This window comes from Aulonocara sp. 'chitande type north' Nkhata Bay, linkage group LG1, assembly GCF_057382095.1.
Source record: "Aulonocara sp. 'chitande type north' Nkhata Bay isolate Kocher_YH1m ecotype deep benthic linkage group LG1, A_spYH_male_GT1.1, whole genome shotgun sequence".
In the NCBI taxonomy this organism is placed as follows: domain Eukaryota; kingdom Metazoa; phylum Chordata; class Actinopteri; order Cichliformes; family Cichlidae; genus Aulonocara; species Aulonocara sp. 'chitande type north' Nkhata Bay.
The window spans coordinates 34,367,432-34,395,343 of NC_141344.1; the positions used below are offsets into that span (position 1 = coordinate 34,367,432).

The following is a 27,912-nucleotide window of genomic DNA, read 5'->3' on the forward strand; positions in this document are numbered from 1 at the left end:
TATCTGGCTTATTATTTATTCTACTCAGTGTCAATACTCATCTTTCTACTGTACCAAAAACTGACCAGCTTTGATGACACTGGGGTTTCAGCCCTGTTTTCTGGATATACACTGCTGTTTTCACCCACTCAGGGTAAGAGCATTCCTCTTCCTGTATTTAATTCAGGCAATCAATATAAACTGAAAGTTGGAGAAATGGAGCAAAGCTACTTTAGGCAAGTGACTTGAGCTGCAGTGCACCATACATGCTTACACACCTCACTTATGCCATAGATCCACATATCCTCCTAATCTGGTGATCCCATCTCTCCCATCACATGTCTGTGCTGATGCCTATTTCAGCCCAGGCATCCACCTGTAGGTTCCAGGGAAAGGCTTACCCCTCACTCCCCAGTTTCTTATGTGTGTGGAGCCATGAGCTTAAAGTCTAGATGCCAGGGTTTTTGTGTGGGTGATGTGCTACAGCTAACAGATTTCAATGTTTAAACAGTCCAGTCTAGTGTGAAAGCTTATCAGGCACCAAGCTTGTGCAAAGCAGCATTTCAACTAGCCTTATACGGTGAGGGGCAATATTACTGTGATAGTTTTCCTTACTTAATGTTACAGCCTTATACTCTTAACCATCCTTTAAACATAGCATAGGAGTAATAATTCCCCAAAGTTATCCTCAGTGGTTCTTCCATGTCTGTGACTGTTGCAGAAATACTACATGAATTACTGTAAAACATTGATATTGAACAGTACTATTTTGGCCCATGGGGTTGATTTATACAGCTAACATACAGAGTTTACAGCTATTCCAGGAAAAAATGACAACAAGTTTGATTTTAAAAAGTAATTCCACTCCATTTTTCAACTTAGGAGTCAAAGGTCCAGTGAAGACAAACATTTCTAATTTTCAAGTCACACTTTGGCCTCTCAGCACAACACACAGTACGGTATTCTTTTTAATTTAGTTTAGATGAAGTCACAAAAGCCAGGGCACTTCATATACTATATTTGTTTTATTGAAGTTGATTTATTCTACTGTGTAACTTTCTACTTTTAAAATATTTATTAGAACAAAGTTTTGTAGAATTATCAAGTGTTAAATCTTCAGTCTATGAGCTAATTCAGAACATTCAGAAAAATGTTCAACTGCTTCATCAGTTTTCTAAGTCATATCTGCCACCACATTTCAAATGATCTCATCTAAACATGTCCAAAGTTTTAGTCCAGTAATTAGGAAAAAAAGAGCATTCTAAGCATGTGCTGTACAAAAATATATGACAATATGAACGTTGTCATGTCAAGCTGTTAATTTAACTGTATCAAGTATGTAGCTAAATATTACAGCATATTACTGTAAAATGAATATACAGCAAGTGTCCTTAACTTCTGAGCTTCAGTCATCCATCAGTTTGTTTACTTCCAAATGTCTTTTAGCAGATACAAGGTCTGGTGACATTGGGAACAGTTTTGCTGAATGGCTTGATATATAGTTTACCCTACTGTTTGTGTGATCATGAAATGTAACTTTAGTTTCTTCTTCTTCTAAAAAAAAATTACAATTAAATGTCAGTAATAATGTAAAGAAAAATGTAAAAAAGCTAAAGCAGTTAGCCTTTGGGCCACTGTCATCCTGAGGAATGGTTCAGTATATCATAAGCCAAGCCCTGATTTTAGGATTTGCCTAAAACCCCAATCCCAACCTTATACAGGAATCATCTGGAAACCTGCACTCTGAGAGGTATGCAAACTGAGAGCTGAGAGCTATGTAAACTATGGTGCACTTTTTAGAGACAGTATATGGAACAGAGGCAAGTGAATGTTTCTGCATCAAGGCGTTAAACTCAGCCTTGCAAGACAGTAAAAACTAGAGCACATATCTGATGCATTTAAAAAAAAAAAGGGATGTGTTAAAAACGTACATTACTCTAGTTCCATAAAAATGACAGCCTATGCCTGAAGAGAGAGCGGCTTGTGAAAGTTGGAGATAGTAATGGTGGAGTGGTTGGCAGCAGATAGGAGGGGTTGATATAGAAGAGAGGAGGAGGAGGTGGTGGTGGTGGGGTCACAGTGGTTCTATTCAATCCCTAAGACAACACCACACAGAATGATAGACTCCTCTGAATTGTTTGTTGCTCATGGGCCATTCTCCCTGCTGTCTCCCTCAATGGCACCCTTAGCCGCACATGAGAGACTCTCACAGGTACCAGAAAGACTGTGTGTGTGTGTGTGTGTGTGTGTGTGTGTGTGTGTGTGTGTGTGTGTGTGTGTGTGTGTGTGTGTGTGTGTGTGTTTGAAGGGTGGGGTGGGATGGGGTGGTGGAGGTGGGGTTGTATTTTAGAGATAAAGCCTTCTAGTCCTATGGTTGATTGCTCCACTATAGACACTCACTCAGTGGCTCTGAAAGGCTCCCTCAGACGCCAGTGAATAAACTCTTACTCTTACGCATCCATACATCACCCCTCCCTCCACCTCTCCTCCACCCTTCTGTTCTGGCAGATCCACCCCCTCCACTCTCCCACTTTGAATTTTCCAGAGATTTGAGCACAACCCCTGAAACCGTCCTCCCTCCAAAAAGTTTCCACACTTCTCCAAGAAAAAGAGTCTTTTCTCCCGACCTTCTCATGCTTACAAATGTTCACGACTCTCACAAAGAGTCACAGCCGTTTGGAAAGTCATCATTTCCATATTGACCACTGCAAGCACAATGCTGCTATTTGGATATTCATTACTCATCAGGCATATCAAAAACTATTATGTTTTTAATCTCTGACATGTATATAGATGATATCAAATTAGGCCTTTGATAGTTGTGCTTGTTGGCATTCTGTTACCATCCACTTTATATTGCTCTTAGATTCATAACTAGCTTCAGATCGCTGATAACATGAAATAATCACACCAGGTAGGCAGCTCTATAGCCAGGCATCTTGGTTTGGCATTACCAGGAAATAGCTGTCATCTTCCTTCCTGTTGACCTTTGAGACAGATGTTGAAATGCTGATGTTGTACTGGCAAGCTAACCATTATCCTGCATCTCTAAAAGGCCCTAGTTAGCACTGTTGTGGTGTCTGTCAGCAGGTTCCTGGCTGCAGGAAGTATCACATTGACATTTACTGACACAGCAGGATTAGCTGGCTAATTTACCCCAACTGGTAGGTGGGAATTTACTTAATACATTAGTACGTTGTCAGATTTAAAAAAAAATAAAAATACTCTGCTAGTTAGTTGAGTAATGCTATAATCACTTGGTTATGGTTAAGAAAACTGTTGGTCTTTTTTGTTAGCTCATCCATTTTCCTAAAGGAAGAGATCATGTTTGGGGGTTATATGCAAATTTGTGGAAAGACTGAATCCTTTTTTTCCTTCTTAAATTAACTGGTTCAAGCACGTAAAAGTGGATTTTCTATTCTCTATAAACTTATATCTTCAAATTCAGGTACTTGATCCTTTCAGGCTTCCATCTTTAGTCACAGTCCTTGTGGGCAGTTGCATTTGAACAGGTGTTACTTGCAAGCATGCATGCAAAAAGTCGATGTGGATATCAGCAGATGTACCGCATTTGGCAAAATGCAATTTGAAAACCATCAGCTATTATTGTATCTGCTTTTTTTATTAACTTTTAAATAATTTATCTGTAGTTGTAAATAATAACTCATGAAACAGCCTACATGAACCAGTATATATTAGTATATATTGACTTTTTTGGAGAAAAATGTTAATGATGATGATGGTTCAGCATTACTTCTAATAAAGTACACTTTCACTGCTGCTGAAAGAAATGCTATGGGATAAGGCATGAAATGTAATTATTATTATTATTATTGCTATTATTGTTTTGTATTCGGCAGAGTCAAATGGAAGAAAAGGTCAAATGGATAATTTTAACTACTGCTCAGTTCCCATGTAGCCATCTCTCAGGAGTGTAGAATGGTGCAGTGAAGATGAACAGGGAGTCAATGTGTCCTCAAAGACCTGGGCGGTGAGGCTTTCCACACACTGGTTTGATTGACACTGTCTATCACAGGCAATGAACTCTACTCTAGTTGTTTTGTTGTTTTTTTTAACTCCCCTCCCGCGCCCAGGTTTCACCAAGGCTAACTTTACAGTTATTTATACATTTTATTTGTTTGGCTGACACTTTATACAAACTTGCATTTCCCTACTTAAGCCCCTGACATCCCAGCTACTGTCATCTATTTACATTTTATAACCTTTATATGTAAAGCCCGGTGGCTTGGGGAGCTGATTGTTGCCTCCTTATGGTGCTGCTTGGTTTAAGCCATTCAAATTCAGCCTCGGTGCTGGAGGTGCAGGGCTTTGCATATTCCCGAGTCCTCAGAGACTTTAGCCCAGGCAGGCCTACCTTTGTCTGCACCTCAGCCTGTGCACCTCAGGGAGTTCTTTGCTCTGATCAGGCCTCCATTTAAACAAGTTAAACAAAAACAACATTTAATCCAACCAGGTTCCCTCAATCCAAGATTTATTTGCAAGCTGTTACCCTTCTGCTCCTGGTGCGATGGCAAATGTTAATTCCTTGGGTCATTGGATTGTTTCCTAAGCTGCACGTTTACCACTAAAGAATGTAAAAGAAAATCCAGTTTACCTGCTTTTTAAATTTTAACACCAAATTTTGTGCTTTAAGAGTAATATTTCCAAATTGATAATAAGGATTGTATTCATTTCCTTTTTTCTTTTCTGAAAGCACACCAACTGTCCGGCTGTCTTTTTTCCCCCTCTCACAGTTATTTTTCTCTTGAATGACACATTCAAGCACTTCAAAATCTTCTTTTACAATAGATCTAATATTGGCTGCCCTTCAGCCCTCTCCTTTGCTTCTTGTTTCAATCGTCTCATACACTTGTGAGGAAGTATGGCTAAATTAGTCTGCTTAGAGAGAGGAGAATTGCCTTAATTAAAACTTCATCCTCCAAATGTCCAAATCCCCGCGCTCTGCTTTATTCTTCTCCTCTCATACTCTTTCCCCCTCCACAGCCGCGTCTCACCAAGCAGACAGAAGGGGGACATCGTTGACTCGCACTCCAAGCCTTTCACTTATTTACCAGCCTCAATTGAAATCCCCCCCACATTAGATACAATGACCTTGCAAATTAAAGGAATGACTGTCCAGATTAAATCAAGCTAGGCAGCTCCATGCCAGAAGCTCAGCTCTCAGTCTGAGCTTAGCCTGCTCTCGTCTCATTGCCCCCCTCCTTCGAACTCTTCAGTCTCCCTCATAAGCAAGAGGTGAGCGGAGAAAGTGAATGGAGTTTTTTTTCCTTTGGTCCTTGAGATGCTACTTCTTGCTAATTAACTGGTGCTCTTTGTCATCTCCTCTGTGAGTATGGAGGACATAGGAAAGACTGAATAGTTTCTCTCAACTGGCCTTTGCAACTGTCTCTTGCTCTCTTCATTCTGCTGTCATTGTCTGATGTTGCAACAGTGAATGAATTGATTGTGCTTTTATTAATTAGTTTTTTGCACACTATTGGTGCCATTGTCATTGGTAGCTTGTGAAATGTTTGGAAGGAATCGGTTTCTTACTGTGAAAATTTTTGTGCTGTCTGGTCATTAAAAATAAATTTCAAAGTGTGTGTGTATGTGTGTGTGTGTGTGTGTGTGTGTGTGTGTGTGTGTGTGTGTGTAGTCTCTTTGCATGTGAATAGAGCTGTGATCCTTGGACTCAGGAGATGGCCTATCATAGCCTGTCATCTTTAATCCTTGAATTATTGTCCCCAGTTCAATGAATGGTGTAAAATTGGAACATATGTGTCATTATTCTGTAAATCTTTCATTATATTGTGATTGCCAGTCAGTTGTTTTATCCCAGCCTGTTTTCACAGGCCATCGCTCACAAGCTGCAAATGTCTCACGCAGCAGTCATCATTTGCAAATAATGTCTTTTCTTCTTTTCATCAAACATGCAGAAAATTCAGTTTCTCGGATTCCATGAATTATCACTGCCGCTCTGATTCAAGGAGTTGCATGAGTATAAAACTATGCATCTGCTTCTAACAACAAATGGTAGCTATAATTTCCCATCCATGTGCTTGGATCTTGGATATAATTGGAGATCAGGCTGGGCTGGACTTTTTGGACACACGTCGTAAAGCTAACGCGACTGGATTCCCCGACTGTGACACTGAGATTTGCTGCTCCCTTGATCAATTATTCTTGCCTTGTCTCACTGTATCAACCCTATAGTAAAAAGTCTGTAAAGATCCATCAAACTGTAGACATAAAGACAAGACAGTGGGAAAATGTTCAAGGACACAGTGGTCATGGATAATAGCTGGAATCACACTCTGCCTCATGAAAACCAATTAGAACAACTGAAGCTATAATCTGTGCCTGTGTGGAGCAGGGCAAACAATAGGTCACTCTCTGTTTTTATGTCTTCTGTGCTGCCTAAACATGAAGATGAGTTGTAAGAGCAGGTCGAGTTCCTTGCATCCTTGACCTATTGCGTAGTTTTGAAAGGGTGGCATCTCTTCTTCAAGCTTTACCTCAAGAGATTTTTGAAGGCAAGTGAAAGTTTCACATTCCTCCTCTGCAATTTGTTTTCTTTGGAGTGGACTCTCTCTCTGTCCATTGTTCTCTTCTTGACCTCAAGCGTCTTATTGTTTGGGACTGCAGAGCAGAGGTCACTCTGCAATAGGTGACCCTTCCCCCTGCTGCCTTCATTCCACTATTGTACAAGAGTGTAAGACGTACAAGAGGTCTCTAGGAAGACTCTTCAACTAAAGATAATATACAAAGTACTCTGAGATATACCTCAATACAGCTTTGAACAACTTGAAATAGGAGATGAATGGAAATGTCGAAGATTCAGAGGAATCGCAACAAAGCCAGAGACTTCAGCAGTCTCCCATAATGTTTGCAAAAGCTTTAAGAAATAAGGAGCTCTACCTCATCTCTGTTTAACTCTGCATCCTAGTCGTGAGTTTAAACAATGCAATTCTGACAAATCGATGTGAGAATTGCATAAAACAAAAAACTTGAATCTGGGTATATTGTGCACTAAGTTGAAACAGCTTAGAGCTCAACATAGCTGCTAAACCTGAAGAAAGAGGAAGAGTGAAGAAGAAAGGAGATTTTGAAAGGAACTGAAGAGTGATGGTTTGGTGAACTGACAAGCAGAAAAGAGGAGTTAAAGAACTACGGAGCAGAGGTCAGCTCACCTAGAGCCTATTAGATTCCCCCATAATGCAGTGATGGGATAAATTATCAGTCACACTGAGAATAAGAACCAGCACAGGCCAGTGGTTCCAAATGGCTGCATATGACTTTGAGATGCAAGACTTTGACTGCTCCAGGACTCAGACTGAGGTGCAGGGGGTCCGCTGTGTGGAAAGTCAGAAAGACCACATTACTCCCAACTGTTATACCTAAAGACCCTGACTGCCCCGATGGTCATCATGCCTCACAGAGTTTCAACAGGCTAAATGGACCGACGGGAGGTTCACATCCGGGTTGAAGGGAACTGCAGCTCCCTTGTTAGCAAACCACCACCTCATATCATGTCCCACAGAACCATGCGGTTCAAATATCAACATAATGATATGTGATATACTTTGAATATTAACCAGTGTAAACTAGACATTGGATAATATTGTACAGTATGGTAGGTACCGTTACAAATGGTCTTGTTTTGGCAGTACAGAATAAGAAAGAAACAATAATACTGACACATATTTGGCTCCAAGTTTGTGTTGCAACTAAATGTTGCTAAAGTCCTCAGTTAGTATTTTTCATATTGTTTATTTTTGACTTAATAGATTCTGTTCATTACAAGCTCTCAGATGTGACATTTTAACTTTGTTTCCCAGTGAACAGTTAAAAACCCAAAGATGAATGAAAAAAAGAATGAAATAAAAGGAGCAACCAGCTTTAAATGACTTAAATATAGCTTAAATTTAGCTAGCTTGCTTGCTTAGCAAATGCCATCCCATCATTCCACTTTAATATATGCCACTTTTGTGGTAATCTATAAATAATGAATAAATTTCTCTTAAAAAAAGGAATGGAGACTTTTTGATCGGTTGTTCATTTGTTCATTAGCAGATACGAGGCCTAGTTAGCAGCTAGCAACATCTGCCAAAGTAGCGACAACCCTAATAATGCAAAACTTTATGGCTTAATAATCTGAATTGTTGAGTTGTATAAAATGAGTTGGGGTTTTTTTAATATATATTTTGGCTAGTATTTGAGATTATTTCCACTGTAAGGTCTGACATTTCAGTAGCCTACAGGGAATATACAGAGGCTGTTTTTAAAGCTAGCCTCAATTGGCCTTTGGAGAAAGATTGGTTTTATTTTGTTTTTCATTCATTTTTCAAGAATTCCACTTAGTCAATACTCTCAAATAAATCCTGAAAGTGAACATTTTAACAATTTAATCATATAAATTGAGCTTAAGAATGGGGACAAAGCAGTGTATTTTTAAAAATGATAATCGTGGGCTAAACAACACCAGCCCAGGCAATGAGAAAAAAAGAGCATTTCGGTACCATTATTGACTTTAACAGAAAATTTAAATAAATAAATAAATAGAACAGTGTTTCAGGCAAAAATAACTGAATGTTAAGATCTTTGTACATTTTCTTTAGAATGACAATAAATAGACAATAAAACCTTTGGTTCTGACAATGTTTTTCTCTCAATGTAAAAGAAGATAAGTGGAAAATGCTAAATGTTCTGTTGTTTTCTTGTTGATCTTCGATTAATCATGAGGCCAAGTACAAGAACCGTGTCAGCCTTGTTTATGCAAGGCTCAGCTCGACACACACCCACAGACACACACAGTATTACATGCAAACACACTTGTGCAGCAGGAGCAGTAGCAGCACTGAAAAGATCACTGGTTTCCCCCTGTTATGCAAATGCATCAAAACGCTTGAGTGAGAATTATATATGAATCCAATGAGGCTTTTTCTCTCTTTTAGAAATGCTTAGCCACAAGTACTGAGAGCCCTCAATGGCAAGCGTCCGCTTCACTCCCCGGCCATGCGTATTATTCAGCTTGACGAGACGCAAACTGACATAAGCACCCAGGCTCACTTTCACTCACTGGCAATCCGATTATATGGCCAACACGGCATCAATGCTACAGGGGCAACAGGCAGTGAAGTCCGTCAAGCATCCCCTCCTCCACCCAAGCTCCTTCTTTCCCCATTCATAGCACCTTCTTCAACTGCCCTGTGCAGCTACCCCTCCCAAACACACTCTCACACACACTTCTTGAGGCCTCCGGCCTTAGTAAACAACAAACTTCCAGGAAAGAGTTTTCAACTGACAAATTTAAACCCGATCAAAACTTTGTTGGAAAGATGGGGGGGGGGGAATAATTAATTAAAACTCTGAAAACTCTTCCACCTTCCATTCTGTCTGAATAGTTGCTTTTTGTTTATTTCAAGCTTTCTTGTTGTGCACATTGCTGGAAAACATGCAAGCAAGCATTTGGTTTTATTTTAATTGTGTCAAGCTTGTTCTCGTGCAGCTCTGCAGAGCACAAAGACAGCATTAGGCAGCTGCATTCAGTATCCTTCTGAGCCCTGTCTAGTGCCTGTTCATTCCATAATAATCAGATATTAGCAGCTATATCTATATCAGACAAGTTCTGCAGGTCGGGCTGACCAGGAGAGTCACCACTAATGTCACCATGGGTCTCCTAAGCTAAACCGGTCTTGACAACCACACAACCCGGCCTTCTTTTCCGTGCTGTGCAATGACGCTTGGGTCCTTAGACAGGGCACTCGTTGAAGCAGTGGGTGTTTACATGACGCTACCCCAAAAGACTGCCAGGTGCTCGGGAGGGGGTGGTGGAGTGGAGTCTCCTCTCATAAATCGCCCCAAATCCGTGAAACTAATGTCGAGATGAGATTAAACATGCACAGAGATACATTTGCAATTGATTAGCACTGAGCCACTGTGACAAATTGTATATAATTTTGAGAGAGTGTGTATGACCCTTTGTGTGCGTGTTTCCAATATCAGCACCAGATTATTGAGAAAACTAAAGAGGTTAGTTAAACAACAATTATTTAAAACCAGATCAAATGAAGTGTCTAAATACCAGGTGATTTTGTTTGTTTGTTTGTTTTTTATTTAAATGTTTTGGAGTCTTTTTTTTTTTTTACCAGGAGCCAGCACTAAAATATTTCAGACATGATGTAATTGCAGTAACTTCAGGTAGAGTTTAATAACCCAGTCAAGGATGTTCCACCTGCCTGACTATCCCTTCTAAAACAGGGATTTCAAGCACTACTATGTTTCCTCTGCACCCCTCTGTTTTGTCTGGTATTAATGAGCAATTAACTTTGCATACAAGGTCACGGACAATGGTATTGGTTGTCAGATTATGCTAATGCTGTTGGCAGTGGCTCCACTGAAAGAGGACAGGGAATCCCTGTGAATAGAGAGGGTTCTGGCCTTTCTCCAAGATCAGAAAATGATATGCAAACTGTACCAACATGCGTTTTAAAAGGATTAGGACACCACTCGACATCCATACCAACAACTGCTAATAAATGAACAGCAAAAAGGGGAGGCAAGTGTCCCCCGTCTGGCCCGAAAAGAGCCATTCTGCTTGGAAACTTTATGCGGCTGAGAGCAGAACTTGCAATTTAAAGTTTGGATGGTTGCTGTGAAATTGATGTTCTTAAGGATTGTGATTTGATAAGATGTAACTTTGGGGTTGTGAAGATGAGATCAAAAAAATTCTAACAAAAGGCCAAACTAAAAGAATTCAGTGTGTGGCGAAGCAAACAAAAAAGGGAGCCTGGGGTGAAACTAAGAAGTTGAACTCCCATGACCAAGTGAGAGGGAACAGGTGCAGCTAGAGTTCATACAGAGCGCTTTGTGTCCTGATATGGCTCCCGTCCATTTGGGGAAGAAGGAGGGGCCCATGTTTAATACAAAGTTAATATCAATTTAATGCTTGTCACTGTTCTTCTGAATCTTGTGGCATCGCTAATTCGCTCAGTGTTGAGCGGGGCTTTTGCACCGCCTGCACCAGATGCCACAGGGACCTTCAGTGCTGCAGCGAGCGGTGAGGTGAAGCCGCGGGCAAAACACCCCAAGTGGGAGCTGCTGCTGAGGTGAAGCCCGGTCACAAACTGAATCCATTGAAATAGATGTTTGGTTAACTTCACATGGCAGGAGCAAAGACCCATTTCAGCTTCATCTGAAACCTGTACACACTGGGACATTTTAAGAACTGTATGGGCTAAAGGCCGGAGTCATCTGACAAACGATATACAGCGAGGGCACAAGCACTCACAAACTTCAACAAGTAGTACCAAAATCATTAAAAATTGGAGGGGATGGGGGGCATGAAGATTATCATAAATTATTTTAATGTTATCAAAGAAAGATGAGTTTAAGGCTTCTTTTTAGTAATTGCTTTATAGAAGCTGTAATTTACCATGATCTCACTGAAGTAGTTGATTACAATAAATGTACGTACCACTAGATCATTTCATATTGAAAATGCAAAGAATATCCTATTTAATTTTTTATCTTCTATTTGCTTCCACTGGCTTGTCTACTTTCCTGCATACTTGTTTCTTTTAATAAAATTGGATTTACTGTATGAATACTTCCACACTGGCAAGTAAAAAAAGACTCAGTTTTTTTGTTTGTTTGTTTGTTTGTTTGTTTGTTTTTTAGATTATTAGTGTAGCACACCATCATGTGAATTGTAGTTTGTAATCAGCCAAAACTAGTTTCTCCTTTTTCTATTGCAAGTATAATAAGTGATGCAAACGTGATCCAAAAAAGAAATGATCTGTTTCCAGATTTTTATTTTTACCTGTTTATTTTTTCATGCATGTGAAAATAAATGTAAAAAAAATCTTCTGGAGCTATGTAGTGTTTGAGGACTCATATTTTGGACACCCAACACAAAAAGTACGGAACTTACATTTCAAGTTTACCCTTTTCCCTTAACTAAAGCCTAGTTTTATTTCAGAGTGCACCGTTTTTTGTATTTAAATGTTAGTGGGTAACGAGTTTGGCGTTGTATTCAAATGGAAAATATCGAGTACAAATATGTAAAATGTGCAAAATTAGGCTTTTCTTTAACATAATGAAACAAACTGCGTCATTTTTCTCGTAAATTTGAATTTTGCAGTATGTAGAGCTACAAATTGTTAAACTTTCGACGTGCAGATTTTTATTTATTTATCAGTTTTGTTGTAATGATTCAAAGCTAAACAGTGTTGCTAAAACCACACTGAAATCGGCACAACAGAAGTTGTCGGGATGGATGTGTTAACTCAGAGAAAGCGTTTAACGGAGTCAACAGACCCTGATGGAGGTGGATGCCGGCTAAACGGCTGCAGGGTGGAGATGGATGGACTGGTGGCCGGTGTCATAAACCAGGCAGCAACCAGTCAGCACAATCTGTTCGTCCCGGTTAAGTGAAAAGACGGGGAGTTCCCTTTCCTCGATGCGCCCACGTCACTGATAAATAATGAGGGAATAATAAACAGTCAACCACCTGTCGGACCCGCAGCACAATAGGACGGCCCATAGAGAGCCTCTCATGCATGGGTAACATATTTACTCAGCCCCTTTCACTTAACGAAGCAGAAAGAGAGCCAAGATAATGGTTAAGTTCATCTATTTGGTAAACTGGCATGGCCCAGCCGGGAAAAAAAACTATAACACTCTTAGGAAAAGTGTTTAATGTAATCAGTATAGCTGGGAGTGTAAATGAATTGCATCTCCTGCAGCTGCCACTCTGTAATGGTAATCCCTATACAGACAGGCCTATCAAAGGCTATCAGGATATTCTGAGTACTATAAATAATACTGGCAATATGAATAATATTGCTATGTCAAACTGACGCATTAAAAACTAAACGGTAAACACCACCGCGGATCCACACTTTCGCAGTGATTTATAAAACACTTCTGGGCTTGTACTACAGAGTATCACGTGGTGCCGCCTAAACTTTAACTTGTATCTGAATCCCTGCGGGATGATTGTATAAAAGTGATGGACTGCATCGTGCTCTGACAGAGGGAGGGAGGGAGGGTCGTTAGTGTTAATGTTTGAGAGATGCGCTATTAATGGCTTTTAATTCAGCCGCAGCCAGCTGTTTTTACTCGGCCTGGTAAAGGAGCGGGGACGTGGCAAGCTTGCAAAGCTCGTAGAAATTAGTCTCGGTCAGCCAGAGAAGCCTATGCTTCCTGCTAACCATCTGCTTACCGCTCACAAAAGAAGGATTTCGGGCGGCCAAGTAAAGGAATATAGGCTCATAAAAAAGCTTTGAAGGTCTCGTTACTTAGCGGAGGTGTAGCTGCCGGGACGGAGCGCTGTGTTAACGCCTGTTTGTGAGTCCTGCGCTCGTGAATAACGCAGACGCACCTCTTACAAGCGCTGACTCTCTTTAAAGGATCATTTCACGGAGGCGTTCCCTTTTAATTATCGGAATTGTGGCCACTTTATATTAGACTGACGTAGAAGTGCTAATCATGATCTGAGCTGATCCCAAATGAAGCTTAGCTTCATACAAAATTTGCAACTCAGAGAAGGGAAGGAAGGCTGATTTTTAATTATGTCAGATTTTAACTCGCTCTTCCACTTAACAGTGAACCTATTTTCTTCAAAAACAAAAACAAACTAAAATATGGTCTAAAGAGTGTAACTACTCTATTTTTTAGTTGTTTTTTTTTTTTTAAGGAGACTGAAAAATTGCACACAATGAGTTTCATATCTGTAAATGAAAATAATCAGTGTGATCGAAATTAATTTTTGGTAAAGAAACGTAATTAAGGCCTAAAATGCGCCGAGCGTTGTACTCTTGAGCTCAAAGAAAAGATATAAACGAAAAAAACATCTGGGGCTAAATTACATATTTTAATAAAATCAAGTTGTAGCTTTTGTTTACATTTTAAAGCCACATATTTCCTCCAGATTGGTTTTATTTTAATTGTTTGTTTGTTTTTTAATTGGGTTTAATACTGGCAACAATTGGGATCCCCCCCCCCTCCCTCTTTGAGTCTGAAACGCATTTTCGCCTGATTGCGCTGCTTTAACGGGTTTTCTGGGGGGGGGGGGGGGGGGGGGGGAGGCTGACAGAACACGACTATCAGGCTCCAAGTCGCTTTAATAAGAGTTTTATATGGGGTTTCAGTGTCCGCTCATATGAATGCGTTTTAAATCAAATCACAGATGCACTTTTATTCAGCCAGTTAAAATAGCAGAACAAAACCGTCTTTAGAAATAAGGCTTTTTTTCTTTCTTTTTTTTTATTCCACTGGGCTTTTTCTGAAGGCGAGAGAAGGAAGGGGAGAAAGGCCGAGGGGCGCCTCCTCCGCAGCTGAGGGTGACAGTTAGTTCATGGTTAACAGGATCATGAGCGCACGGCTCAGGCCGCACACTTCTACTCTGCGCACAGCCGCAGCTCAGTGCGCAATGAATGAAGCCTGTGCAAAAAAGAGTGATATTTAACACATCTGTTAAAGCGTTTTGATAGCAGAAATCCGTTTAAGACATTATTCCATGACGAGGGCCAGATTGAGTGTTGAGAATCCTATGAAACCCTAAAAGTGATTTACATCTGAGATGCAGCCCATGTCTGCAACTGATGTAGAAGGTGTAGGTTTAACAACAAAAACAGACTGCAGTTTATTCTAATAATGACAGCCAAATAGAAATCTCACCTGATTTCTTTTAAAAGAAATCCACCCCAAGATTTTTATTTTTTGCATAACTGACAATAGATTAAAATAATAACTAAGCTTTTCTTTAACGCTCCCCTTCTACTTAAAGAAGGGGAGCGTTAAAGCTAAAAGGGAATGATATCTTTTTAAGCAGTCATTAAATCTCCCAATATAATACCTGAATACAAAGATTGCTCTTTAATTAGGGCGCTTGGCTCTGCCAAACAAAACAAACTGAAAGGAAAGTAGCCAACATGCAAAATTGATGACTGAGCCTCCTTTGTGGTCCCCACATTGTGTGATACTTGCTTATGAAGTCTAATACAATCATAAATTGCGTCCTCCGGCCAATCAGCGGCCCGGGAGATGCTGCATGAAAGCGACCCATGTGGAGAACTTTGTTGAGCACCATTGTTGAGGCTGTCAGCCCTGAGTGGAGGGCCGAGGGGGGGCAGGCTACTATAAAACTTCTCTCCCCAGAGTGAGGAAACCAGAGGAGTTAGCAACCGTTCACAAGACTGATTCTCTCCCAGCTGACACAAGGAGTATTTGAATTTTTCTTAAAGCCGGGACCATGATGATCCCAAGCGTTATTGCGCCTCCTGCCTTCTACCCCGGGCTGTACCGGCCCGCCGCGGCTCTCCCGCTCCACCAGACCCTGCCGTCGGCCTTCCAGACCCACTCCAGCTTCTTGGTGGAGGATCTGCTGCGGATAAGCCGTCCCGCCGCCTTTATAAACCGGACTGTCCCGTCAGCGAGCGCCTCCGTGACAACAGCCACCACCACCGTGTCCACCGGCGGGGCGCTGGAGCGCACGGTAGCGGTGGGTACGGGGACGCGCGAATCGTGCTCACCTAAAACATCGGTGCCGAACAGCAAGGATCCGAGTTTTCTCAAGTTTGGAGTGAACGCCATCCTCGCACCCTCACCAAAGACTGGTGAGTAGACACTACAGCGTCGCTCTGCTTTCTCCTTACGCGCATGCGTTTGATTTAGAGCCACTTTTTTCTTTTCTAAATGAAGGAATGATTTTAACATGCTCTGCTCTTCAACAGCGTCCTTACCCCCTGCAGTCCACAGTCTGAACACCAAGACCTTCCCCGTCCCCTGCTTTGACGCAACCTTTCACCCCATATTCAGGGCGCCTTATTTACCAGGTAGGCGCAACATTTGGTTTTTTTACTCGCTTCTTCCTTATCTACGACTCTCTTTGGCCTTTAGAGTCGTGTCTGTACTAATTGCATTTAAATGTAAAACACTTTCACCCCCTCCTGTCATATATTTTAACCAAAACAGAAGCAGTAAGGGAAACAAACAACCAGAAAAGAAGAAATCACTGTCTCATTAATGGGGACCGCTGGCTCTGGCCTCTGCGTGGACCCACACACCCACCCCCTAATTAACCAATTATCCCAAATCGTCACGCTCTAAATTTGAGGCGGGGTGGCGAGTTATAGTCCCCCTTGCTTCCCATTGGGGGGCGTTTTGGTATTTCCCCGGCACCGCGTTTTCCCACAGCGTCCGGGGGGCCAGCGGGCCACTGTGGCGGGCAACAAAGCCCTCACCACCGTGACCAATTTGGTCAGCTCCCACCGGGTGAACCACCCACACACCCCGGAGAGTGACTTTTACCAGTCGGACCAAAGGCGTGAACCAGTCATGCACTAATTTCCCTATTAGGCGCTATTGAGAGTTTTCAATATTCTCACAAGACCACATAGCGCGTCGTTGTTCTTGGTGCTACTGCGAGCGCGGGGCAGCTGCAGTCAGGGGGAGTCCAGGCAGTAGTGTGCGGACAGGAACACCGTCCTTCGCCGGGAGAGGGGATTTTCAAATAACGCCAACGTTAAAAAAAAAAAAAAAAAAATCCCAGTTGTGCTCGAATTGGAGCAGTCGGGGGAAAGTTTTCTGCATGCTGGGCGACTCATAGGATAGGTTACCGCTGACCTCAAATCCCCACTCTGTCTGTGCCTTAAACGTTTCTCTTTTCTCCGAGCGGGCCAATCATCGACTTGAGATAAAGAATAATCTCTTAGAAAAGTCTATAAAGTCGCTAGTCTTTCATTCAGACAAATCATAATAGAGATGGAGTCTTTTCATGGGCTCAGCTGAATGCCTCAACAAAACAACTCCAGCGTCCTGAATAGCTTTTCGTGTTCATTTAATGAAAATGATTTGAGGGCACGAAAAAAAGCACCATTCCCCTCCACTCTTCACTCCCCCATCCAAGCATCAGTATTCTGGTATGCAGTTGTGTTTAGTTTGAAAGTGTAAATCTCCTTTTGTTGCGATAATATATGGCCTTCGCCGCCTGTCCAGAGTCTTTTCACCGTTAGTTCATTACTACACAATTACCGTTCACGGTTTATTAACTCCTCTATCCGCCCTCACAGGGTTCCTTAAAGGATATGCTACCTCTTTACCATACCAATGCGGTTGGGGACCGGCCAATGTGCTAATTAGTCACCTCGTGCCATTTCACTCAGGACGCATAAGCACTGCACAGTTCCAAAAGGGAAACTTCAAATAATAATCCATTGAAAGCTGGTCCTAACGCAGAATCGTTATATTCATGCGGCCATGTCATGGTCTCATGTCCAGGCAGTTTTAAGTACAGCAATTCGGTACATTTGTGGCATGGTGGTTGTCTTTAATGACGGAAAACGATGCTAATTGCTTCCACTTAATTTTCTGTTTTGTTTTTCCTGCACTGTAGCATCTTCATCCGTTGTTCCAATCCCGGGGACTTTTTCGTGGCCCTTGGCAGCCAGAGGAAAACCCCGGAGAGGGATGCTGAGGAGGGCGGTGTTCTCCGACGTGCAGCGCAAAGCCTTGGAGAAAATGTTTCAGAAACAGAAATACATCAGCAAGCCCGACAGGAAGAAGCTGGCATCTAAACTTGGCCTAAAAGACTCGCAGGTAAAACTCGCAAGTGCTCAAAATGTTCAGTACGCCGTGCGTAAAAACCAGTTCCGTAATCCTCTAGCGACTAACCCATTATCGACAAACAACTTTACCCACTTATGATTTTCTCCTTCTTGCAGGTAAAAATTTGGTTTCAGAACCGACGGATGAAATGGAGAAATTCCAAGGAACGAGAGCTGCTGTCTTCCGGTGGATGCCGCGAGCAGACGCTGCCCACCAAAGCCAACCCGCACCCGGACCTCAGCGATGTGGGCAAGAAGTCCTCAGCCGAAGAGGAAGAGGAGGAAGAAAAGGAGTTCGGAACAGAGAGAATGAGGGCGGCAGGTTCCACCATCTCCTCTCCCTCCCTCTCCAGTAAGCACTCGGATTTCTCGGAGTCAGATGAAGAGGAGATAACAGTATCTTAATTTATTTTGAAAAGCGAGTATAGAGTTATAACCCATGATCTGTTTTTATGAGACTGTGACCAGATTAGAAGGAAACTGCCGCTGTGACAAACCATCAACGTCGCCGTTCAAACAAGTTGCACCCATGTTTGTGGCTTCATCAGTGCATGCGCACTGGACAGGATCTGCTACTGAGACACAGTTTGTTGTTTTGCACAGCTTTGTTGAATTGTACAGTATTTTGTACAAGTTCGTATGGAAGTTTTATGCCAAGAATATTGCGTTACTGTACATTGACATGAATAGAGTTGTTTATTGAAAAATGTAGCCATTTTGTTAATTTATACCAATTTGTTTAATAACTATGTTGTATTATGTGCTGTATATATGTTTATTTCACCTTTTGTACAAAAATCAAATAAAACTAAACAATTCCAAGTCACATGTGTGTGCAGTTTTAAGATAACAGTTTGACCATTCAATCATAAATAATTATTAATTTTATTGAAACACAATAACTTAAGACTAGTACAGTGATATCAAATTTAATTCTCTGAGCCCTGGACAAACCAGTGATGAGAAACTGCACCAATCTGCTCTGATGTAAAGAGACTGTACACAAAATACTCCTTTTCAAGTACTGTAACAAATTGTCTAGAAAAAGGTCATCAAAATGCTGCACAATAATAAACTATTTACAAAATTATGTTACATGTAAAAAAAAAAAAAAAAGTACATTGCTAAGAAGGCTAAACATTCATTGAGTTTGTGAGTAATAAATCAACAGACGAGTCAAACGCTTGATAGACATCCACACCTCTCAGAGTGGGTTTACACACGCAAACAGAATTAAGTCTCTTTGTGCTTACGAGGACAGTAGCAGGAGAGGCCTTATGAAATACACAGACACACTTAATGGACAAAGAACGTTGGCCACAAATCTGTAAAGTCTTCACATATCTGGTTCCAAGCTGTACATCTCGAGGCAGTGCTGAAAACAAACACGCATGCGGCTTTTGGCTTCCATTTGGAGATCAGAATGAATGTTGCATAGGATAGGTGAGAAAAACATGGAAAGTCGCGCTGGACTCCATGACCCCAGCTTTAAGCACCCCTCCCAGAAGGCAGGCTGGGAGGCTTAAAACAAAAGTATGATATTCGTAATTCTTTAAGCTACTGAAATAATGGCAAACCACTTTTCATTATCATTCAACCACAAGTACTTTTATCTCACCTCTGATTAATTATATTAATATAAACAAAGCAGCATATGCACTAGTTTTCCATAATTAGCTCAATATGTAGTTATGACAGTTTTGTTCATCACAAATCACATAAAAACAGACAATAAGTGTGGCAGAAGCACAGTTCAACGATGTGGATGAGGTATAAAAAAAAATTAAAGACTTTTTCTTAAAGTTCCCCTCACCCGATCAACCATCAATAAGTTAAGTTCGGGTATTGAGCACCACAACACATCCGAATCTTTTTCTTGATAGTGGTCCAAATATTTACACCATCTTCTCAGTTCACACATGCATACAAAAGCACTACTTCTCTTTCATGTGTATTCAATCATGCGGCATTGGTGAATAATATGATGAGAGGTCAGCATCACTCCTCGACAACCGCAGTCACTCGAGGTGAGAGTCGACTCAGAGCCCTGTCAAGTTTACAGCCATTTAGAGGAATAAAGAATCCGCTAATGCACGTAGAAAATAGTAAGGCATTGTTTGTTAGAATTCAGTCCAGCACCAAAAGGGTTCTGTGCTACAACCGCCTGCTTGGGGCTAATGTGCATGGAGATCTCAAATGTTTACTAAGGGGGTTGAAGCATGAGCTCACAGACTTGCACGGTGAAGTTGTAACACAGCTAGAGGAGAAGAATGCCTCAAAAAGGACAAATCTAGCTGTGGTGGATGATAACTTCCCATTAAGTGCCCTTTCCATTTAAAAATCTTTTTGTGAGAACTTTAAAGGGATTCTGTAAAAGAGATTTTCATCTGTGCAGTTTTTTAAAAGTTACTTTACAGATGCTGTGGATTAAAAAAAGAAACAAAAAGCTTTTCTCAGGAAGTAAGTGTTTATATTTGTCTCTTTAGCCAGTAAAACCTACATGTTATCCTTCTAGATTTACTGGAATAATAATTTCTCAGCTATAATGCCATATTATAACCTCTGTGGACCTTAAAGAAAAAGTGCAATATAATAAAATACCAAAACAAAGTGTAAGTAGGTTTTGTGATAAGAACTTTTGATTCAACTAACTAAGCTTGCCTTCATAAGGTTCTTTCTTAAAACACGGTGTAGACAAAGCTTTGCTACAGTATTTGCTTACTTCTCTGGTACCATATAGAAAGCCATCAGTTCCCATCCTTCATGTCCACAAACACGCTCGGCTATGGCAGGTAGGAACTCATCGCTTAGTTGGTTTTAATGGACACGTGTCCTTCGATGGACTCTTTTTTTTGTCTTTGCTAGTTTGGGATGGACAACTAATGAACTCTCTGAGAAGTCTGTTGGAGTGAGATCAGGCATGCTATGAGACTGAACATTCACTTTGGCTCGATTCATCCTCCAGTGATCACACAGGCAACTTCAGCAATGGAAGAGGAGGAGGAGCAAGAAAGTGGCTGGCTGTTCCTCCATCCATTCAACCCACAGCAGCATATATGTTTTCAGAAGGCTGAAGTACAGGGTTCACTCACGCTCCAGAGCTGAGGGCCTGTATCACCATCTGCAGGCAGCTCTGGCACACTACAGCTTGGCAGGACCCGTAGTGTCTTAGCCTGGTGTCCTTGGACCGATGCTGCAGCCTTGTGGAGGATGGAGGACTCCTGGCTGGTGTTTTAAGTACACTGATGGCTGGTGATGATGGTAATGATGAAGCCTCGCCAACAGCAACAGGCTGCGTGCTTTTCTTCTGTCTGTCTGGAATACATGTCAGGCTCCAGAGAGAGGAGCCACGGGCCACAGTGGTGAAGGGAAAAAAAACACAAAAAACAGGACAAACAGCGCAGTGCAGTAGAAACTTCTGTTGCCCGTTTACTGAAATGCAATTTCACTTTTTTTTCTTTCCTTTTTTAAAGTATTTGGGTTACCTGCACCCAAATTAAGGTGGCTGGATTTTGTAGCATGAAATTCAACCCTCAAACGGAAGTTCTCACACTGAGAAAATTTTTTTTAAAGTGATGCCGGTGTTGCCTTCAGATAGCATCACAAGGTCGACTCCAGCGATGAGTCCAGGATGTCATCCTGGTGGCTGTTGCTGTTGGAGTCGCTGTCGTAGCTCTGTGGGCTCGACGAGGTCGCTGCCTCCTTCAGACGCATCAACATGTTCATCTGTCGGCACAACTAAGTGTCAGTTCGACTGAGCTTTATGCACGAAGCAGTTTCTTTCACACACAGGTTATAGTAGACACTGTGCATTTGGTTTAAATGGTTTAAATGCTCAGAACAGAAACAGGCATCACAGTCTGCTCTTTACTCACCAGTGGGTCTGCGTCACTGTCACTCTGTGGCGGCTCTTTTCTGACTCCTTCTCTCGGGGCTGAGTAGCCATCGAACCCGACATCCTCTGGCCGGAGCTGCAGCAGCGGGGGCCAGTCACCTGGAGGGGGGGTTGCTGACCACGGGTAGGTGTCAATAACCCAGGCAGCTGGGTCTTCCCATGCAGCTCTGCGGCCATACAGCTACAGAGAGAGACGAACATCAGAACTGTGACCCAGAGAAGCTTCGAGGTGGACAAAGAATTTAGGACAACAGTTTTGAAAAACAAGTTTGTTGCTGAGGTTCAGGTTTATGAGTAATAACTAAAAGTTACAGCAGACAAGAGTGAAAGCTGGAACATATGTGAACAGAAATGAAAGAAGACACAGCTTCTGATTCTTTGATGAAATGGGAAAAATGTGAAAGAGAAGAATGGTAATATGTTTAATAACTCTACAAACAAAAACTAAGCCCAACCTGCAGTCCCTCACGCACTGCCTCCAGCATGTAGGGGATGATGGAGTAATTCCAGAGATCAGTAAACCAAACCCTGGAGCCTTCCACGTCCATGGGACATGACAAGAAGAGACGGGGTCCTGCAAACCACAGAGCAGAGGTATAAATAGTGCTTCCACACTGGCATCTATGCACTCCTTGTTCTCTCCCGTGCTCTCACCAATAGTGACATCAGAGGAGCTGTGTGTCTCCAGGAAGCGGTTGAGGTGGTGCCAGACCCGCGGGACCCAGTCAATAATCTTCACCAGCTCTACGTTGCGTGTTCGGCTGCTGATCTCCATCTCGATCAGCTTCCTTCTCAGGTAGCGGCCAAGGAAACCTTTCACTGGCTCCATGTGGTTGACACACAGCACCCACCTGATCAGAGATCACACAGGCATATTAGGACTCAGAAATATAACATCCTACCGCCTGTCCTGAAGGGAGAAGCTGTAACTATGATCATGTGAATCTAAGCATTCAGTTGCCAGGCTCTACAACGACAGCCTACAACATAATCTATTTCTCAAGCCAGGGAACCAGGGTTTTCTCAAAAACCCGTCTGACCAGAAGCTTTAGAAAACAACCATGTTTTGGGGGGGTGCAAACTGCTCTGACATATATAAATAATTGTTGCCCTAATATTACAGTTTTATATTTGTAGCTGTTGTTTACAGTTTTGCAAACTAAACATCCATCCATCCATTCGCTTCCGCTTATCCTTTTCAGGGTCGCGGGGGACGCTGGAGCCTATCCCAGCTGTCATAGGGCGAGAGGCGGGGTACACCCTGGACAGGTCGCCAGTCTGTCGCAGGGCCAACACACAGGGACAGACAACCATTCGCACTCACATTCACTCGCACATTCACACCTAATGGCAATTTGGATTTTCCAATTAACCTATCCCCACAAGCTGCATGTCTTTGGACGGTGGGAGGAAGCTGGAGTACCCGGAGGGAACCCACGCAAACACGGGGAGAACATGCAAACTCCACACAGAAAGACCCCGGCCTGATGTTGGAATTGAACTCAGGACCTTCTTGCTGTGCGGCAACAGTGCTAACCACCGTGCCACCGTGCTGCCTGCAAACTAAACATAAAGAATTAAATTCAATATATTCAAGAGTCAACCCAACACTTACTTAACCCTAGAAAAATTAAATATCGGAGCTCTTAGAGGTGACAAATTCAGCTGTTACCTCCTACGACCCACTAAAGAGGAATTCCTCTGCAATGTAGCTTTTTGTGCTTGTTACATTTTGAAGACTGGGTTTAACAACCAGCATGTAGAGAATCTGTGTGCATGTTTACTTTGCTGGACTTGTGATCCACGTTGAAAGTGACGACAGCATTTGGAGTTAGCGGTCGGCCCTCCAGCAGCAGCAGGTGATGCAATAGCTGATTGGCCAGGTAGGTCTTTCCTGTACCGTTATATAAGTTGTTGGTATTTATGCTTGTGCTGGTGCATTTTGTTTTAATTACTGTGTGGTTGGGTCTCTGTGTTTTATAAGCAGTGCCAGCCGATAGAAACAAATAAAACGCTGGGGTTTCCCCCCCCCCCCCCCAGGTCTTTGCTCTTTGTTGTGCTCATTTTGTTTTCGGGTGCACACATATTTGTCCGTCTAGCTGTTCCAATTCTTTTTACATTCCTTCAGGTCCATTCTGGCAGTTTCAGCAGGCTTCCTCCAGGAATTTGCTGACATTTCTAAGTTCTTATATTGATGCTATGACATTTATTCTTTATACTGAGGGGATGATTGTTACTCTCTCACTGATAAATTCAAAAACGGGGGTGAAAAGTAGCCAGAAAAACAGAAGAAGAATCAACTGTTCTGAACAGGCCTGTCACTGTAGCTGTGGGTTGCATGGAGCCAACCTGTAGTCACATTTCTAGGGAGGTGCATGTCAGGTTAAGCTGTAGGGTTTACGTAGCTATGGTATAAATCCCCAGTTTACCTGAAGTTGTGGTGAAGCTGCAGGTTGGGGGCAGATGAAGTGGCTTGGCTCATGGTGCCGATAATGTAAGGGCTGAAAGGCAAGAAAAGTACATCATTTCATGAAGTTACTAAACACGTTGAGAGGGATTTACTCTGCTTTAATCTGACGTAACTCCCTGAGCTGTTCTAACAGGGGTTTTCTTTCAGCTCAGTTCATTTGAGGTAAAGTGAAGCCAACCTGCTCTACAGAACAACTGTACACATTTTCAAATAAATGCGATACTTCTAGTCTTTATTGAGTAATAACACTAAGCATGTATACAAAATCCATTCAAGCTTTAGGAGGACTGTGCAGATGGAATGTGTAGTGAACTGACCTGTGCTGGTAGTTGCAGTTGAACAGACCATTGAAGATTTCTCCCAGGGAGCTGACATGGTGGAGGTTGTCCAAGATGACCACTAGAGGGCTCTCTGCCCCTGAGACACTGCTGCACTGCTCGGCCAAACCTGATAAGTACTGACGCAGCTCCTACAAACACATAGATTACGTTTTACATTTCTTAAGCCAGGGAACAAGTTGTTTCTCAAAAACCCGTCTGACCAGACGCTTTAGAAAACAACCATGTTTTGGGGGGGGTGCAAACTGCTCTGACATATTGAAATAATTGTTGCCCTAATATTTGTAGCTGTTGTTTACAGTTTTGCAAACTAAACAAATAATTAAATTCAATATATTCAAGAGTCAACCCAACACTTACTTAACCCTAGAAAAATTAAATATCGGAGCTCTTAGAGGTGATAAATTCAGCTGTTACCTCCTACGACCCACTAAAGAGGAATTCCTCTGCAATGTAGCTTTTTGTGCTTGTTACATTTTGCAGACTGGGTTTAACAACCAGCATGTAGAGAATCTGTGTGCATGTTTACTTTGCTGGACTTGTGATCCACGTTGAAAGTGACGACAGCATTTGGAGTTAGCGGTCGGCCCTCCAGCAGCAGCAGGTGACGCGATAGCTGATTGGCCAGGTAGGTCTTTCCTGTACCGCTGGGGCCTGACAGGATGACGCGCCTGTGCTCCTTCAGCAGGGAGACGTAGCGCTGCAGCATCGGCTTGGGGATGAGCGTGTCGAACACCAGCGAGTCCACGTTTTCACTTCCTGCACCTGTACACGGACACATATATTCATGTCATGGGAGGTTAGCAGTTTGCAGAAGATGATTGAGTTTGTCAAATATCTTAATGTTATTTTCTTTAGTTCAGTTAGCTAAAATCCTCTACCTTTCATAACCAAAGTGTATTAATTAGATTTTTTAATCAATCAATAGTTTGTTTAAATTCAGATAATTTAATGTATCACAATTAAAAATCCTTTTTTTGACAGCTTTATTCATTGTTTTTGTTTTTTTTGTTTGTTTGTTTTTTTACAGTGAAATAAAATGTTTTATTCATTTATTGAACCCAAGACATATTTTAAGTTTTAGCACAAGGTGTTTTGTTTTGATTTATTACTGTGGGAAACCTTTCTCTTAAAAACTACTCTCTATATAAAAATATCTGTATCTGTAAGATTGCTGGTCATTTCTGAGATGTAGCGATAATATCTTTAAGTATTAAAAAAAACAACTTTGTCATATATATATATATATATATAATATCTCTATCTATCTATCTATCTTTCAAGGGTCTCTATCTATCTATCTTTCATCCCTTGATGAATTTAACATGCTGGCGATCAGCCACATTTCCATTGAGCTCATGGAAACTGAAGGCTGCGATGCGAACTCATTGGGACCAATGAGCATGCTGAGAGGTTGGTACCTTTGAGCTGGATGTTGATAGTGTTGTCTCCCACCAGGTAGCCGCACGGCAGCAGCTCAGGCGTGTTGGCGGCACTGGGGCTGCTGGGCCGATGGATTTCTCCAATGTTGTATCCCTGCACGCTGTCTGAGCTCAAGCCTAGCTGGCTCACTGGATCCACATGGGTGATGTACTCCTGTCAGAGATAAAGCATTTAGCAGCTTTCTAAGGACTGAAATGTTTCTGAATGAGAATGTTTTGTCCAAAAACATGAAAGTGAATGGAAGGAAATTATGTTTATACAATATAGGAAGTATAAATGTGTCAAATACAGCCAACCATGTTTTGTCTCTATCTGATTCTTAACCATTTTCCTGTCTTTACCTTGAAAAGGCGTCGGACTACTCCATCCAGGACATCCCACTTAGTTTTGCCACTAACACCGATGCAACCAATAAGAAAATGTCGAGGTCGAGCCTCCTGTGATGGAAAAATTAAAAAAAGTTGAATATACCAAAAGCCTACAGATAAAATTAAAACCTAAAAACAACCAGAAAAGCGTTTGTTACATTAGTCTCACCTCTCCCCACTTGCTGTCTTCATCCAAGCTAACGACAATCCTCACGTGCCGCCCCTCCTTCCTTCCTCCTTCTCCGCCCGTGTCATCCAGCAACATGTCTGACCGGAAGACAACGTTACATGTGATTTCTCCATTGTCAGTGTTACACATTAAAACATTTCATTGTTAAATACACTGGAGTAATGTATCATCCTGAACTGTGCAGGTCCTGTCTTACCCAGGCTGGTGGACTCACTGGCCGTGAGGTTGAGGCCATGTTGGGAGAGCCCTGGTGCAGGCCCTGGGGTGTGGCCGTGTGTATGAGGGGGAGGAGAAGATGAGATGGAGGCCTGGGAGCCCGTCCTGCTGCCCTGGTTCTCCAGCTTCAGACGGTCATTCTCCGCCTTGAGCTTCTCAATCTCCACCTGCAGATAAACATCCGAAAATAATCTTTTATGTACATGTATGTATTCACCCTTCCCTCATGTCAATTAAAATGTTAGCATTAAAAATGTATTAAACTAAACATCAGAAATCAATAACGCTTCAGTCACATGAGTACAGCAACAATTATATGCAATCAGACATTCAATGTTTACATCCATCTCAATGTGAAGCATACTCAGTAAGCTCAGTCTGAAATTTGCAGACCTGCATGCGGTTCATGGCCTCGCGGAGTTGATCAAGCTGATGTGCAGAGCTAAGAGCCTCCAGGCGGATGTCAGTTAGTTTCATCTCCTTCTCTCTGAGCTCACTGCGCAGCTGCATCACCGTCTCAGCCTCGCTGTCCAAACACTCCGACAATCTGTATGCGCACACAAGGCAATGCAGTTTGAAGCATTAACATAGTGCAATTTGAGCAGTTTTTTGTCACATGCAGATGTTGAGCTAGTACACACAGTGTGTTGGAGTGCGTGTTCCTGAGCATGTGGCCTGTGGCCGAGGTGCCATTGTGAGGCAGCTTGGGAGAGGATGGCAATGAAGAGTCCGTCATCTCCTCGATGTCAGAGTGAGAGGAGGCCGACTTCGGAGATTTCTTCTTGCTGAATGCTTGTTTGAAGGAACTTCGCAACTGCAGGAAACAAAAAGAAGAAAGAAAGCAAGGCGATGAACAGGTGAGGTTATTAGAAAAGCTGTTGAGAGGGGAAGTAGTGGGAAAACTGCAAGTGAGTCACAGGGAGAAGAAATAGGGGGAAACTGTCTTATGACTGACTCAGAGCTACAGCCCCAAACACAGTGTAATGTGTTATGTTTACACTCTTATGTAAACATATTTGTTTTCTTCTTCTTCATGTTAGTAATTTATTTAAGGTGTTTTGGCAATCTCCTACAAGAACCACAAGCATTATGGTTCTTCTGACATTTTCAGGTGAATTTTTCCTTAAAGAGCCAGCTCAAGCGTCATGAGAGCAGCTTTCAGGGAGAAGTAGTGTTAGAAAGGAGAAGAAAGGCACTACAGTGACAGCAAAGTGCAGGAAAGGAAGAAGAGGGCCGATGTTAGTAACCTATAAAAAGTGCAGGGGTTAGGCTTCTTTCCTTTCATTTCACATAGCGTACCATTCTTACCTCATACACCTGCCACATGAAGCGAAGCACAGGAAGACAGAGAGACAAAACAGCACATGTTCATATGGGTTTGGGGGTGATAATGTGTTATGGTGG

At 42.1% G+C, this 27,912-nt stretch overlaps 2 protein-coding genes across 7 annotated transcripts in view; one reads left to right on the top strand and one right to left on the bottom strand.

Annotated features, from left to right (window-relative positions):
* The first annotated feature begins 15,062 nt into the window (after positions 1–15,062).
* On the top strand, positions 15,063–18,704 carry dbx1a (developing brain homeobox 1a). Its single transcript, XM_086294414.1, has 4 exons — positions 15,063–15,599; positions 15,717–15,818; positions 17,378–17,580; positions 17,706–18,704. Exons 1-4 carry the CDS (start codon positions 15,236–15,238, stop codon positions 17,991–17,993), a joined length of 957 nt encoding a protein of 318 aa, XP_086150540.1. The 5' UTR covers positions 15,063–15,235; the 3' UTR covers positions 17,994–18,704.
* The window catches only part of nav2a (neuron navigator 2a), a 214,332-nt gene continuing 204,874 nt past the window's right edge, over positions 18,455–27,912 (bottom strand). For all 6 annotated transcript variants that reach the window (XM_086294411.1, XM_086294410.1, XM_086294408.1 and 3 more), the window contains 13 exons: positions 27,150–27,322; positions 26,902–27,055; positions 26,489–26,675; positions 26,272–26,369; positions 26,076–26,171; positions 25,713–25,887; positions 24,821–25,056; positions 24,271–24,422; positions 23,913–23,984; positions 22,138–22,334; positions 21,939–22,057; positions 21,464–21,664; positions 18,455–21,314 (listed from right to left, as the gene is read on the bottom strand). In XM_086294411.1, the coding sequence (XP_086150537.1) occupies positions 21,189–21,314; positions 21,464–21,664; positions 21,939–22,057; positions 22,138–22,334; positions 23,913–23,984; positions 24,271–24,422; positions 24,821–25,056; positions 25,713–25,887; positions 26,076–26,171; positions 26,272–26,369; positions 26,489–26,675; positions 26,902–27,055; positions 27,150–27,322 (1,986 nt within the window). In that variant the 3' untranslated portion in view covers positions 18,455–21,188. The remainder of the gene's footprint in view (positions 21,315–21,463; positions 21,665–21,938; positions 22,058–22,137; positions 22,335–23,912; positions 23,985–24,270; positions 24,423–24,820; positions 25,057–25,712; positions 25,888–26,075; positions 26,172–26,271; positions 26,370–26,488; positions 26,676–26,901; positions 27,056–27,149; positions 27,323–27,912) is intronic.

Bases quoted from the DNA above. Each gene is read 5' to 3' on its own strand.
- dbx1a (XM_086294414.1), top strand. From the start codon at position 15,236: ATGATGATCCCAAGCGTTATTGCGCCTCCTGCCTTCTACCCCGGGCTG. The intron at 15,819-17,377 runs GTAGGCGCAACA...CCTGCACTGTAG, and splicing joins CAGGGCGCCTTATTTACCAG to CATCTTCATCCGTTGTTCCA. The intron at 17,581-17,705 runs GTAAAACTCGCA...TCCTTCTTGCAG, and splicing joins TTGGCCTAAAAGACTCGCAG to GTAAAAATTTGGTTTCAGAA.